The 14682-nt window shown below is 45.3% G+C and overlaps 1 protein-coding gene across 10 annotated transcripts in view; it reads right to left on the reverse strand.

The window, feature by feature from the left end:
* LOC118506050 (hemicentin-2-like) overlaps positions 1–14682 on the reverse strand; it is a 283028-nt gene that overhangs the window by 129195 nt on the left and 139151 nt on the right. For 8 of the 10 annotated variants that reach the window (XM_036042691.1, XM_036042688.1, XM_036042689.1 and 5 more), the window contains one exon: positions 11423–12617. In XM_036042691.1, coding sequence (XP_035898584.1) covers positions 11423–11480 — 58 coding nt within the window. In that variant the 5' untranslated portion in view covers positions 11481–12617. Of the gene's footprint in view, positions 1–11422; positions 13222–14682 lie in introns of all 10 variants that reach the window. The other 2 variants (XM_036042684.1, XM_036042693.1) reach the window with 1 other exon arrangement.

Raw genomic sequence — 14682 nt, forward strand, 5'->3', positions numbered from 1 at the left:
CCCCCATGTATAATACGCTGCCTCCACGCTGAGATCCGTGCGATGTGATTTTATACACGGGTGGGCATCAACTCTGGCGGTTCCCACACATATCAGACCGGTCGCCCGTTTCCCGGTAAAATGTGTTCGACAGACTCACGAATACTTTACGGGGCGTCGTGTGAACGTTTGCTTATTAAATAATGAACGATAACGCCTTCATTAGCATGCGCTCTCGGCTCTCGACTCCGGTCTGATGGACGGACGCTGGCAGTAAAATTCGGAAGTAGTTTGCTTTTGCGGTGGTAATTGATTAGATTTAATTTAATTAGCTGCGAATCATAATTGACGCGTATAACAGATTAAATGTCACTTACTCGCTTTCGTTGCGAGAAGAGTTGGAATTAAAAATCATTTATTAACGTAGAATGTGACCCAAATCCTGCCGTGTCTACCGAAGATTGCCCAACTTTAATCCAACCTAAAATACATCTCCTGTGGTGCGTTTGGTTCGAGGGCCGCAAAAATCACAACCACAACCAAAAAAAAACAAAAGCAAGCTAGAAATTTATAGCACTATATAAAGTTTGCATATTTGCAGTTTGTTTTAATGAACGACATAAAAATATTTATTGACCACTAGGCACCACCAGCCAAAAACCACACCAGCCAGTAGTTGATGAAACTTCGAAAGCACTTCATAAAACGACAGGATCTCGCAGGACCGTTTCCGGACGTGTGGCGGACATCACCCACCCGTTTGGCTGCCGGATCCGATACACCAGTTGATGGGGCTGACCAGAGTGCATTCAGATGCCTGCCTTGCGTATATCCATAAATTGGAGGAAAAAATGGCTCGCTGATTCCAAAAACCCCCAATCGCATTGAGAGCAACACTCCCGCGAAGCGTGTTTTCAAAGCTTCCCGTCACGGGAACGCTGTCCCACACTGAGCGCTGTGTACCGGCTACTGGTTCATAGTTAATTACGCCCTCTTTTTTTCCCCACGAACATCAAACCCCGGGATTGTCCTTCAACCGAATGACCGATCGAAATGGGCTACAGTTCCAGCTCGCATGGCATTGCGGCTTACCCCGGGTAAGGTAGTACGGCGGTACCGTGCTGTCATTAGCTGCGCTTGTGTGGAATTTATAATCTGCAAAATTTACGACCTTCGGCAGAAAACCCCAAATGCAAAACCACAGCGGACCAGCTGGCCTCAACATACATATCGACGGGTTTTTTGGGGGGGGTCGGAACGGTGCGTAAGTAGCGACACGAGCACATACCGTCATTTCAAGGGATGCGTACCGTGTGTAGGTTGGCTCGATGGCTGGACATACAAAAATACCGAGCACAATGATCCATTAAAATGTCTCCAAACTGTCCCAGTCCCTATCCGGATGCAGTAGGTTGAGTATGTGTGTGTGTGTGTGGTTCACGTTACCCACCGCCAGATGGCACTCGAAAGCACACGTTCAACTATTCACGTACGGTCTGCGGCACCTTCTCGCAGCTCCCCAGTGTCATTATTGAACATTTGTTTGCACAAAACACCCAACGTCCAGCCAGAACCGGGTGGAACGCCATGAACACAATATGATACCAAACGTCGTCCAATGAATGGTAAACGGTGCTCACAGTTATAAGCAACGCAAAACCTGGACCTGGAGCCAGGACTCTGGCTGCATAGCAATGTCCTCCACCGTGTGCCCTTCTTTCTGTCACTTCTGGCACAGATAAAACGAAGGCCCAAGGTTTTTACCGGAAGAGATTTATTCGTTAGGCGAAGGCTTTGGAGAGAGTACACACTTGGCTTGCACTTGCCAGTTGCTCGGCGATTCTTGAAGATGTTCAACGGTAGCCGAAGCTCCATCGCTTAAGCTGCTTCGTCTTTTCCTTTTCCGGTGCTAATTTATGGTCGCAACGTTCAATGCAGGAACCCAGCAAAAAAAAAAAAGGACACGTGTTGGCCCGTACTTCTTTCCGATATTGTCCAATGTTGTCGGAACAAATTTCGTGTCCCGATGTCTTTGAGGTTAGGCCGGAGCGTCATTTTTCTTCGTATGCAATTTTAAGAAGATCCGCATTGGGGAGCTTATGTGAAGCGTCGGTGTTGAACAAGATAAAACAAACCAGGAGCTGCAGAAGGTGGTTATAAATAACGCTTGTAGTGCAACCGCGAAAAACCCCATTTTCTAGCAGGATATTATTATGGCCTAATTGCTACCATCATTTGCCGAGTTTGTGGAGAATCATCCACCGGAGAATTCAATATCGCACCCTTTCAAATTACCTTAGGATATGGACACAATTTTCGTAAACAAAATCCTTCCCCAAAACAGATTTACCCCGGCAAGCGGAAAAACGCTTTTCATGAACGATTTCCGCCCGAACCCATACTTTGCCAAGCACAATGCACGTAATAAATGGGGCATAAACCGGCGAAAGCCTCCCGGATCGCCCGGAGACTCATTAACTGACCCACAGCAGCACCCCGAATGGCATCAATTAATTTCCCTCCGAATGCCAATCATTCATCGGCGCTCGTTGAAATGGTCATAAATCGTGACGGGGCCCGAACGTTCGTGAGGAAATAAATGCAACCATCGGCCGTTGTTGGGCCGAGTTTATGGGCGATTACAAAAGTAAGCATTAATATATCCAAATGCACCCACGCCTCCTGCACCCTTGCCTGTTCGCACCAAACACGGCTGGCTGTGTGGTTTAATCGATGCATTCACGCCGAGAGTGCACAATCAATCGATCGGTCCACTCACGATGGTCGGGCCGGCCGGGTGGTTGGAAAAATGATTTCCACTAAAATACACACACTCACACCGAGAGCTGAACGCCCGTAAAAGGCGTTTGTATGGACATAATGTAGTGACTTTGCTCTTTTAGCGCTGTTTATTATCGATCGAATGGGGCAAACGTTTGATACAGATTTGCTGGACAGTGGGCAGCAAACAGACCCAGAATAAACTGTCAGCGGGATTTATTCGGGACATTCGCTTGTCGGGGCATTTTATCTCGCTTAAAGTCCGTCTTCGTTGGCCGAAGATGACCGCCATGTTGAATTTGATGGGAGGATTATTCATCGCTTTTGTGGTCAACTTTTTACTGCACAACTATCAAATCCCCATTGACTCGGTCGGTGAGCCGATGCCGAGGTTTTGGTGGGGCCGATTAAGGTGGGTCGTTCGATTATTGGCTACAGAGCCATAAACCGGTTCACTGCGCACAGTAAATCCGACGTCATTAACGTTTCATCTTCAACGTCTTTACAAAATGACGAGATAAGTGCAACATTTTGATTCCACCGCAATCGACCTCGTTCGATGCAACGCTAGCATATTTGAAGGTTTCCAAATCTCGCAACCACGTCGATTACAAATCTGAAGCACTCATTACGAATGCAAATGAGCTCCAGTCAGCTTCCACTTCTTTTCCGGGTAAAAAGGGGCAGCAAAAAGTATCAAAAAATCTCATTTGGTCCCCTGCCAAAATCTCCCTCCCATTAGGCGGCTACTATTTTGGCCACAAAATATCGCAAAATAGGAACCGGAAAAGGAGCACCACAACATTGCCCGGGAACACACATTATTGAAGCACTTGCGACGCTGTGGGGAATTTTCGCCCAGCAAAATATTTGATGTGCCGTTTGCCCTATCGGGGTGATCGCGAATGGTCCCGCGATAAAGAGTGCCAAATTGCTATTGGCAAGGTTGTAAAACCTAGAAGAAAAAATCAAATACAACACCCAGAAATCTCGCACCCTATAAAGCCCTGTGGAGCAATCTCCGGTACCGTGGGCAGGGCCGGGTAATCCATGCACCAGCAACCGAAGTTCGAAGTCTCATTACGCACGCACGGGTCGATCGTTGTCCATCAAATGTAATCAATGTATTTACGAGCCGAAGCCGGGTAGGCGATTGCCGGGCAACCACAGCGATCATCACAGCAAAAGGCTAGCGGCGTCGTCTAGCGGCGGTGCACAGCATCCGGCCACCGATGGGCGATAACTGTGAGTGAACTTTTGCGCCATAAATACGGTGTTTATGGCGATGGCAGTTTTATACCGTCGCTCACGTAATGACCAATTCACTTGACCTTCTTGACTTGACGCTGGCGTCAAGGAATTTGCGAGGATCAAACAGACTTCCCCGGGGTGCTTGGAGCGATAGAGAAGACGCTTTCCCTATGCCCAGCTGTTCGAACGACAAAAATTGAAAATTCCAATGATGCACCGTCAGGCTGTCCGGATTCCGGAGCCTGGCACGGAATAAGTTTAGTAGCTCGCTCACGTGTCGACAGCATAACAAAAGAACCATAAAGGATGTGTGGAGGAGCATTTGTAACCAAGTGGCTACACCGTACGTATGGTAAGCCGGGAAGTAGTCAGGCGGATGGGCAAGTAGTTTGGGAGTATTATTAGTTTGTTGTTACGAGCAAAAGTTTTTATCTGTGCAGCGTTGCAGGAAACGGATTTGTAGCTCACGAGGACCGGTCGTTAAGGTCGTACAGCAGGTCGAAACAATTGGCGTCAGAACAAGTTAAATATTGAAAAGATTATAGCTGATCATTTGTTTTTATTCATCGGGGAGTATAGCATTTTGGACTGAGCGGATTTGCACAACAATGCAAAGATAACTACTTCAAGAAACATGATATTCAAAGCCGGAAAAATGTGTTACTTTCTCCATCAAAATACTGTTCAGCTATCACTTGTCTATTATTCTCGGTAGTATAGAAAATGCAATTAAAGTCGCAAAAAAGAGCAGTCCCGACAGGTTTAGGATTAGCTCATGTATTCTTCTTCAAGAGTACTCGGGATGGTATAGTGACAAGCCACGTAAAATCTGAAAGGTTAGGAAAAGAAAAGCCTTGTTTCGACGGTTGACATGTTGTCAACGATTAGGTCTAAACATTTCACATTAGACGTGGATATCTGCTGTGTATCTATAGTGCTAAGGATGAGTCGGGTTGGTTGTGGCTGAGGCCTGGGAATCCACAATAGACGCTATCGTCTGTGGAATGTTTAAGAATTCTCCTTCAGGCAGGTTCAGGCGTAATTTTCTTTTTGAGCTTCTTGGATCTTGGATGGATCTTCCTTGACTTGTATTCCATGCATATTAATTTGCTGACTAATTTAGCCACATTTGTAAAAAAACCTGTTGTATTAATACTGCACTGGTATAGGTATCGATTCTAAGTCTAATGAAGGATTACTTAACCTATTCCTACCCATTACGCGCTCACATGTGACTCTAAATACAAGCAAAATCCAACCAATACGGAGGACAGGTACTATGGCCAAATGTAGCGGAGGGCTAGCTAGCGTCTGTTCTCAGTGTTTTCATGCGAACAATTAGGATGCGTACTTTCATCCTTCTGCCGAGACAAGACTTTGGAAGAAGGCCTTATTAGCCATTTTGTATCGAGAACTTGTGGGCCATATGATTGGGCTGAGGATTATTGCGACGAAGACAATGTACCTGTTTGTACAATGGAGGCTATGGCAGAGATAAAGCGCTACACATAACCTCGATGAGCTCGTGGTGACACAGCTCTGCTACCTTCTGCTACCAATTTACTACCTTGGAACGATTGTGATTTCGGATAACAACGTAGGCAAAAAAAAAATCCCAGGGCACATTATTCTGGGGAATAGTGCCTACAATGGACTTCAACGATCGCGATCTTCCTGCTCTTGCGATCGCACACTGATACGTCAAGATATTTGGAGGCCCCATGCGGAACGGCAGTTGAGGCCCCTCTTATTGTGAGGTTAGAGGGAAACAACAGGATTTCTCTCACCGATGAGGCCCCCTCTAACCGACGAGACCCTGAGCGGCCGCTCCTTCTGCTCCTATGTTGATCCGCCACTGCATTTTCGCCGACCTAATCCGAGTGTAACAAGAACTTGAACGGTATAGCGTATCTTATAGAAGAGATAATTCACATTTGAAGTCAGTCATGAAACAATTTCGACTAATAAGTAGATCAGAATACGGTGGAATATAGTAAAAGAAAAGTAGAGCTAGATACAAACAGTCGATAACTTAAAAACAACAAATATTAACAAAACCCATAAATAATCAACTTTCACAGCAATAGACACGAACAAAAGCCATCCGCGAGGGGGGGTGAAGGGATACCTACCGAGATGGTCATATTATCCCACATTTGTGAGACGTTCCGGTACCGGCAGTAAGTTAGCAAAAGTTCGAATAAGAAATCCATTAGCTTTGCGCGTCCAATCGAACGTATCAATTCTACGCCCTTGGGAGTCGAACGCAATGGACCATCGCACTGTCGCAGTCACGAACCAGCCACTACTGCCAGCAGCAGGCCCACTGAAGCAGAGCGGATGTGGACAGTGTAGCAACTTTTCAATTTTATCACCAATGCTCAAGGATCCCACCAAGGGATGGGTTGTGGTGTACATGTGTGTGTGTATAATTGAGCTCCGAAAGGGGCTAGTATCGTGAAGCAAAACGAAACAACGATAAAGTACTTAAAAATACGCTAGTTTCCTGTCTTCGGATGCGATGTTAGCGCACGGGTGACGGCAGCGATCTCAAGCTCTTGTAAGCGAAGAACTCCGAGGAAAAAAAAACACTCCACAGTGTCTTCGACCAATGCACCATTTGGAGAATGGTATTGATTTCGAGTTTTCCCGTAGTAAGCATTTTTCTTACCGATTAGCTTTCCACTCGGGCGAGCATCGGTAAGTCTCGCAGGAAGCAATGCATTCCGCCCGGTTACGACACGAGCCTTTCGTCGATTGCTTTGGGAAGAAGCTCGAGGCAGATCCGGGCCGGGCTCGGCCCTGAACTATTCGCCCGGACGAGGGAAGCAAATGGGAAACTATTTCCGCTGCTTGCGCCGGAGAAAAGATGTCCCGCTTTTGTTTTCCGTTCCGGGGCGAAGAAACAAAGCGGCTTCTTCGAGTGCGGAAAGAAGCGAAACACTCGATGGTGCAACATTTGCAGTGCAAAAGTGCAACGAAAAATCACTTGCGAGCACCATTTCGACTGAGTGCAGGTCACCCACTCAGGGGTTTGGAAGATTTATGGAACAGCAGAGGCCAAATGAAAGGACACGGGAGAGCATTCCGCTTCCAACTGTTCCAGCTTCAAGAAAGTCGCTATCTAAAGGAGAAGAAAAATGGCGAAATGGAGACTTTTCTTCGCGTTGGACGAATGCTTGTTTCACTGTCAGCGGACACGATGTATGTGCCAAATGTAACCGTCTCACTCGGTGTGTGTGTGTGTGTGTGACTGTGTGGAGGCAGTTTAAAGAAAGGCACCAAACACACACGGCGAATGAACAACTTTAATCGCTCGAATGGTTCTGCATTTCACTCGGGGGAGAAATACTTTTTCCCCTGCCCGAACACGGAACGCTGGAATGTGATTATTGTGATGTAGAGATGGGAATAAAGGGCAAGAAAGCGGAACTGGTTCTGGAGGATACGAAAAAAATCGGAACCACTTCCAGGAGGTAGGTGTAAACGAACCATCCGGAACCGTCGGAACTGTCGGAACGGTTGGAACCTTAAGAACTGTTAGAACCGTCGAAATCCTCTAAACCGTCGGAACCGTTGAATTCGCCTAAACCGCCTGAACTTTCAGAAACGTCGGAACTGTCGGAACTGCCCGGAACCGTCGGGATCGGTGAAACTATTCGAAATCAGGAACCGTCCGGACGATTCCGAACGATTCCGCGTGGAGCCGACGTTTCAATTTCTTCGGAATCGCAAGTCAAACCGTGAGTGCATTCCAAAGAATCCATCACTATTGTTGATGGTGATGTGAAAGACGAAAAGTGGGAAAGCTTTTTGGGGGAAAAAAGGCGAATCGATATGCAGGTCCCGATATGGTGCATCGGGCACCGTATGCCAGCAGATGAAAATAAATGGATGCGCTGCTGGAACATTGCAGTGCTTTTAGCTTTCTAACCTTTTGTCTATTAGCTCAGTACGGAGAGTGGTTTAGAGAGGAGGGAAAAAAATACATGCTAATCTAAAAAGCTGTTTAGAATGCAGGTGAGAAAACGTTTTCATTATTCAGCATCACTTAAATGGGTCACTTGTGAGGGAAAGTTCGATCGAAGAACAATGAGACTTTGAAGGTAGTTCCTTGTTGCTGGCACTAAGATTGCTTCCTGCGTTGGGCAAAGCTTGGAGCAAGTGAAATCAATTAAAAGTTAAAAAACTTAAGCTTAAATAATTTATTCAAAGTTTAGGTTTCTCACTCAATTTCATAGTGCAAAGAGAACAACGCCAATAAGGATTATCGCTCAATCAAGCGCTGCCAGGGCCAGCGAAGCAGCGATTGTCACATTTATCAAAAGGCTATGAATTCTCCATCACTCCTTATCAATGAATTTCTAATTAAGCAGAAACCGAAATCAGCATCACGATTGTGGGCTTCCCAATTTAGATTGCTTTTCGAAACGGCGTGAAACACAGCTACAGAAGTGCCAGAAGTGGAAGCTTTATTTTTGGCACATAAAAACGACCAAAAAGTGCCGTAGAAAAAAACTCAATCTCAGGCTGGGCTACATATATCCGCATCGCTTTCCATTCGTTTGGAAAATCGGCCAATTAAAGCATTAATCAATTTTCATGTCATTTTTTTGTTTGTTTGTGTTTTCGTACGGCGAGCTTTCGATGGTTGGTTTTGCTTCTTCTTCTTTTTTTCGATGGCTAAGAATTTGCAGCCGTAGTGAAAATGAAAAGCGCAAAGCAAAAATGTGCGGAGAACGGGCGAAATCCGCAACATAATTCGTTTCACAAGAAACTAGGTCAAGGGAGCACCTGGGTGTGTGTGTGGGGCGTAAATTCGTTTGTGGTTTAATAAAGCAAGGAGGAGTTTTATGATTTTTGTGCTTTTTGTTCCGTGGCAGTTATGCGGCATGCATTCCTTATGACAAGCAAACAAGCGAATCGTCACCGATCGACGAATGGCGATAATCGTTTAATTAAAGGCTCTGCAGCATTAAAAGGGATAAATAAAACAAAAGGAACAATGGAATATGTTTAAGTTGATTTTGATATGAAATTGAATGAAATGAAGAAGATAAAGTCTAGATGAAAGGCTTGATTCTTTTAAGCTGCTAGATGGAAAAATTGTTTCACGGTATAAATCTCCTAGAGAAGTCTTTGATATTGCTCAAGTTACGGCGCCATCTTCTGTTAACCTTCTGTCAATCTGGCAATGGCCTGGGCCAGCATTTCCTGCTTCTTCTTCTTCTTTGGCATAGTGACCTCTTAAGGTCATGGCCTGCCATTTCTGGCTTACTAGACTTAATGATACCACCTAATTGGATAGTCAGTCCAATCAGTACGGGGGAACGATCAGGATGGGATTTGAACCCCGGTCCTGTCGTATGAAGACCGGCGCCGTTGTCGCCTCACCACTGGATCGCTCTGCTTACGTGTCCTCTTTTGAACCTCCTGCCTTGTGAAGATCGGCACCCTGTAGTTAGTCATTATCTAAACATAAGTGGTTACAATTCCTTTGGTCATTTTGTCCTTGAACAAAATTTGTTTGTCGCTGGACACAATCCATGGCTCAGAGGAGCTTGTGACATGCTTATTTTTCTGGCTCTCCTGCCTTTTAGCACTGTAGCAATCACAGAACTCCGCTAACGATCTAGATTCTCGTCTACCGATCAGTAATCCCAGCCTTCCTGCCAGATGCATCAACGCCTTCAATCCATCATAATTTGGTCCTATATAACCCACCACACGATTCAGCTAACGCTCTATAGCTCTCGTATACTAATCAGTAATCCCAGTTTTTCTGGCTGCTGTATCACTTCATTTTAATTTGTAGTAAAATTTTATTTGTTTATGTGGTCTATGTAACCTTAAAAGACCTGCAGCGGTCAAACTTAGCCTGGCCTATCTAATTCATGAATGATAATATGTGAGATTATTACTCTGCTCATAGAGCTCGTGTAGGTCATTTTTGGACATAGTGTATTGTTTATTGTCATTATAATTCAACGGGTCACGCAGGGCCTCTTGAAGCCTAATTGCTAAGACACTTAACAGTTATGAGGACGAACGGTTCGAATACAATTTAAAAGCGCAGCGCGTGGCATGTCCGGTTGGTGACGAATACTAATACAATAATATTCACGGCACATACGGAGAAAGGGATTAAAGGTGCCAAAGCGGGTTCGGCGATCCTCTAAGTCAAGCAGCTTCCTTGGGCGAAGCGGCCTGGTTGGGACGTATAAGTTGAGCCCAGAGATTAGTTTTGGGGAGTATGTCTCAGAGATAAATGTTCTATACAGTCTCAGCTTTGTACGTATTCATAGAACGCATCTAAACTTCTAAATATGTTGTTGTCGGAGCTAAACTTTGAATCCTGCCAGATGAAGTTTTGGATGACTTCCCGCCGACTTCGAGACTTCAAAGGTGTATACGCCTATCTGTGAATCATCCCTACTTTAATCAGTGTGCAAATGGCCTCTGGTGTTTTCACCATTATTTCCTCAACCTAATGATATTATGATGAGTTATGAACGTAATGATGAGGAGGTAGATTGACTTATAGCAGATGGTTCCCGAAGTTTCTACCTCCGAGTCACGGATCGATCCCTCTCTAACGCTAGATTGAAGAGAAGACAAACCATCGCCCTGACACAGGTAGTGGAATCCAGGCGGGATTCCAATTGTCCTCATTGCGTCGGACAGCTGTGTCTTGACCATGCTGTCATAAGCGGCTTCAAATCAATGAAGGGATAGGAAAAGTGAAGCTGATTCTCTGCTATCTTCTTCAAGGCTCTGATTAGTGAAAGAAGTTTTGTTTCGGAATCATCTTCAAAAGTTACTTTAGCGAAATTTATATTCAATACAATAATTTCAACCCTTGTTAAGTTTAATCAGCATTTTCTCATCGACTTTTTTAACTCATATGTAATAGAATTGCTTTTTAAGTTATATTTAAAAACCTTCAATTCATAAAATCGTTTTAACGTGCTTCATATAAAAAAGTGTGCCAAGTTAACTACACGACAATAAGAAATCTGCTCAAAGAACTTGTCTCCCAGGTAGAAAGCATATTTTATTTAGCAAAAAAAGCCTGAAAAACACCTGAAAAGAAGTGCAGTTGCATTGCATACGAAATATAATGCGCTTGCAAACAACAAGCTTGGCATGCCATGTTTTCGTTCCTTTTCTGAGATAGTTTATTACTTTATGCTGAAACTAAGCAATAAATACCCCGACCCTTGCTTGGTGACACCGTTAGGAAAATCCATTTTTCGTACACCTTCCCAGACACCTTCCCCCCGAACCATTCAGAACAATTCTTTCACACTCGCAAGAAAAATGTCTTCCCTCGCTTTCTTAAGGTCCTCCCGACACAAACACACATACATACAAAAAAAATGGCCGTAAATCATGAGACCAAGCCACTTACCTAGCACGTACGCCAGCAGTATCCAGATGTCCAACGTAAGCCGCTTGTGACACTTCATGGTGATTGGGTTGTTATGCTTTGGTGGCCGCAAACAACGACCTGGTACTATTTTCACTTCACTCCCTCTTTTTTCTTCGACCACCACCACGGCGAATTCGCGATCGCCTCACAGTAGTAAGAAATCACTTCACAAAACGATTTTCTTCCCTCGGTCGCGACCACTTTCTACTCCAACTTCCGGTTGCGATTTTTCTTCCCCTTTTTTGTCGCTGTTGTGGCTTGCGTTACTCTTCGCCAACTTCGATTTCCGTACGGCACAAAGCTGGGTGCAGCACCCACACCTCGGAGTGCAGCGGGATGCAATTTATATTTTTCAATGCAAAACCGTCGCTCTGAGCTGCTGAGCAAAACACGCAGCTTGTATTTTCCACACACGCTCGAGGGAGAGTTTTCACTTGTTTTATGCAACCGTGGATGATTCACCACTACACACTCGCTCTCTCGCCGGCAACCGTGTATGTGTTTGAATGAATCGTTACGTATACCGCCAACTGCCCACTAGGCCCTGACCACAATAGAACTCGGTCGTTCCGGGGGCCAAAACTACCAGAGCCAGCTCCTTCCCACCCTTCTTACGGATGAGGTTAATGCCCTTTGGCAATACGGGCAAGAGAGCATACCCGCGATGGTATACCGCCCGCTTTCCCAACTACGATGGCTCCAGCAGTGTCGCACAGCTGGAGAAAATTCTCACATTTTTCAATCTCATCCCGACCGCGTTCTGGCTAAGTTCCGGGGATGCTTTTTCCTCCTACTTTTCTAGATTTCTAGATTCGTCCGTTTTTCTTTTCGTCTTCCGTGCAAAAAAAGGCGTTTTTCTGGCGCCCTTTCAAATATGGCCAGCTCTTTAGAAACAAACAAACTATCACACACACACTCACTAACACTTTTACACTATTTTCTTGCTTTAAAAAAAACAGCCCACCGACTTACATTTGCACCTTATATGGATTGGGAAGCAAGTGCGCAATCTGCGGTGGTTTGGCTGGTAGTTGAATTTATGTTATTTTCCTGCTTTTTGAACCTTTTTTCCATTTGGAGGTTTCGTCTGCATTCATTTCACCACTTTCAAAATGCCACTTTTCATCGTCAGCTGGGCCGGTCGTTTTTCTTCGCCGATTTCCCACTGGGACCGCTGGGAGAAAAGAGGAAGCAAACAGTGAAGCTAGCGGGGGTTAAAAATAAAAACCAAGATCATTCCCATTTATCGCAAGCAATCGGGTTTTAAACGACTACATCTAGTAACCCATGACGAAAGCTTTTCCATAGCAGCCGCACGCGGTCAGGTTTTCCCTCCCCCCCCCACCAAATCGTTTGTTACGATTATTTGTTCTGCCGGAAGTGGAAGTGATGGGTGTGTTTTCTTTTTGTTTTTCGTTTGTGCTCCGCTCTGCTCTTGTACACACACACCAGAACACTAGAATAATAGAAAAATCGCTTTGCTTGGCGAGTTTGGCGATTTGGAATTGCTGCGGTTGCGGTTTGAGTGGACCCGTGTGCGTCACACTTCCGGTGCGAGGAAAACTGATCGCCGCTCGCTAAGTTAAGACGTGCGCCCTGCAGCAAATTGCAAATCACATTTATCTAAATCACTTTTTTTCGGCTTCTGGTCTCCAGATCCGGACCGCGGATGTGCGCTGCCTTCTGGTATGATGAATTGCTTGGTCGAGGTCGTCCGGTGGCGGGAAGGATAGGAATTTTCTTCACCCGGCGTGCGATGTTGTGGAGGGCGCGAAAATCTGCGAATGAAACAAGAGGAAAATTGATCGAATAAGAGATGGTTTGCAAAATTGGCGGTGGAATGAGAGCAGAACTGGAGATGGGAATTGGAAAAAAATCGGAATTGATTCCTGACGAATTCCAAAAAATCGGAACCAGTTTCAACGGATGGGTGCAAACGAATCGTTCGTAACAGTCGGAATCGTTGGAGCTGTCGGAGCCGTCCGGAACCGTCGGAACCGTCTAGAACTGTCGGAACTGTCCGGCACTTTCGGAATTTTCAAATCCGTCTGGAATCGTCAGCATTTTCGAAACCGTTTGGAACCGTCTGGAACCGTCGAAACCGCCCGAAATCGGCGGAACCGTCCGGAACCTCATTCCATGAACGCTTTAAAAACAAAATAACGTACGAGAAGAAATACACATGAGTTAGCCATTATTTCTTCTGTACTTTAATGTATCTCGCAAGCAATGCGGACCTGGATCATCCCCAATATCCATGTCAAACTGTCATTAAAATGATCAATCCATGGAAGCTTTTCAAACCGTTTGGCCATTTATCAAAGGCAAATTCTCGTCAATTCAGGCTGACTACGATTCCGTTTTACGGTACCGGTTATTTCCACCGATTCCCACGGTCTCATCGGTTCCGGATAGTTCCCACGATTCCGAAAGTTCGGACGATTCCAATGGTTCCGACGGTTCTGGACGGTTTCAGACGGTCTCGGACGATTCCGGACGTTTCCCGAACGCTTCCACGTGAAACCGACGATTCCATTGTCTCAGGATCGGAACCGGTGTCGAACCGTCCGTATTCCAAAGAACCCATCACTAAACAAAACCTCAAAACAATGCTGTAAACCAGACCAGTCACTCAAATGACACCCCGGAAGTGAAACGTCCGACGAAACGTGTAAGAATGGAAATAAAGCAAACGCGTTTTCCATCAATTGTAAAAGCGATTCTTGTGTCATTGTGGTTGGGAAAAAAACATTCTTGCCCGCGGTTTGACTTTTTGCAATATATTTGTATGGAAAAGGCAGCGATTCTCTCATCTCACTCCGGTGACACTTTTGCGCTAGGAAAACAGTAGCTATTTTCTTTCTCTGACTTCCTTTTTCCGCACTTCATGATAAGCGCTGTTCAATGAGTTTGCAGAATGCTTCACTTAAACGATCGTCTTTTTATCCACTGCCAACTGTGTGTGTGTGTGTGTGTGTCTCTCTCTCCACTTCCGGTAAGCAATCGTGCATTCCTCTGACAGGTCGAAAAGCTCTTACTTGCCATTCAAGAAGCTCCCGCTCGAGCTGAAATGGAGCTGGAAAATCTTATTTGAGTGTCTGTTTTGTTTCTTGCGCTGCTTTTATTTCAAGCACTCGTCAGAATTGATGTTGGGATTTTTGGAGTGAAATAATCATTGTCGACGACGACCGGCAGCTAGGCGCTAGTAATGTCATGATGCCCTTGGCAATAGCACACAC

The sequence above is a fragment of the Anopheles stephensi genome, chromosome 2, assembly GCF_013141755.1.
Source record: "Anopheles stephensi strain Indian chromosome 2, UCI_ANSTEP_V1.0, whole genome shotgun sequence".
Classification (NCBI taxonomy): Eukaryota; Metazoa; Arthropoda; class Insecta; order Diptera; family Culicidae; genus Anopheles; species Anopheles stephensi.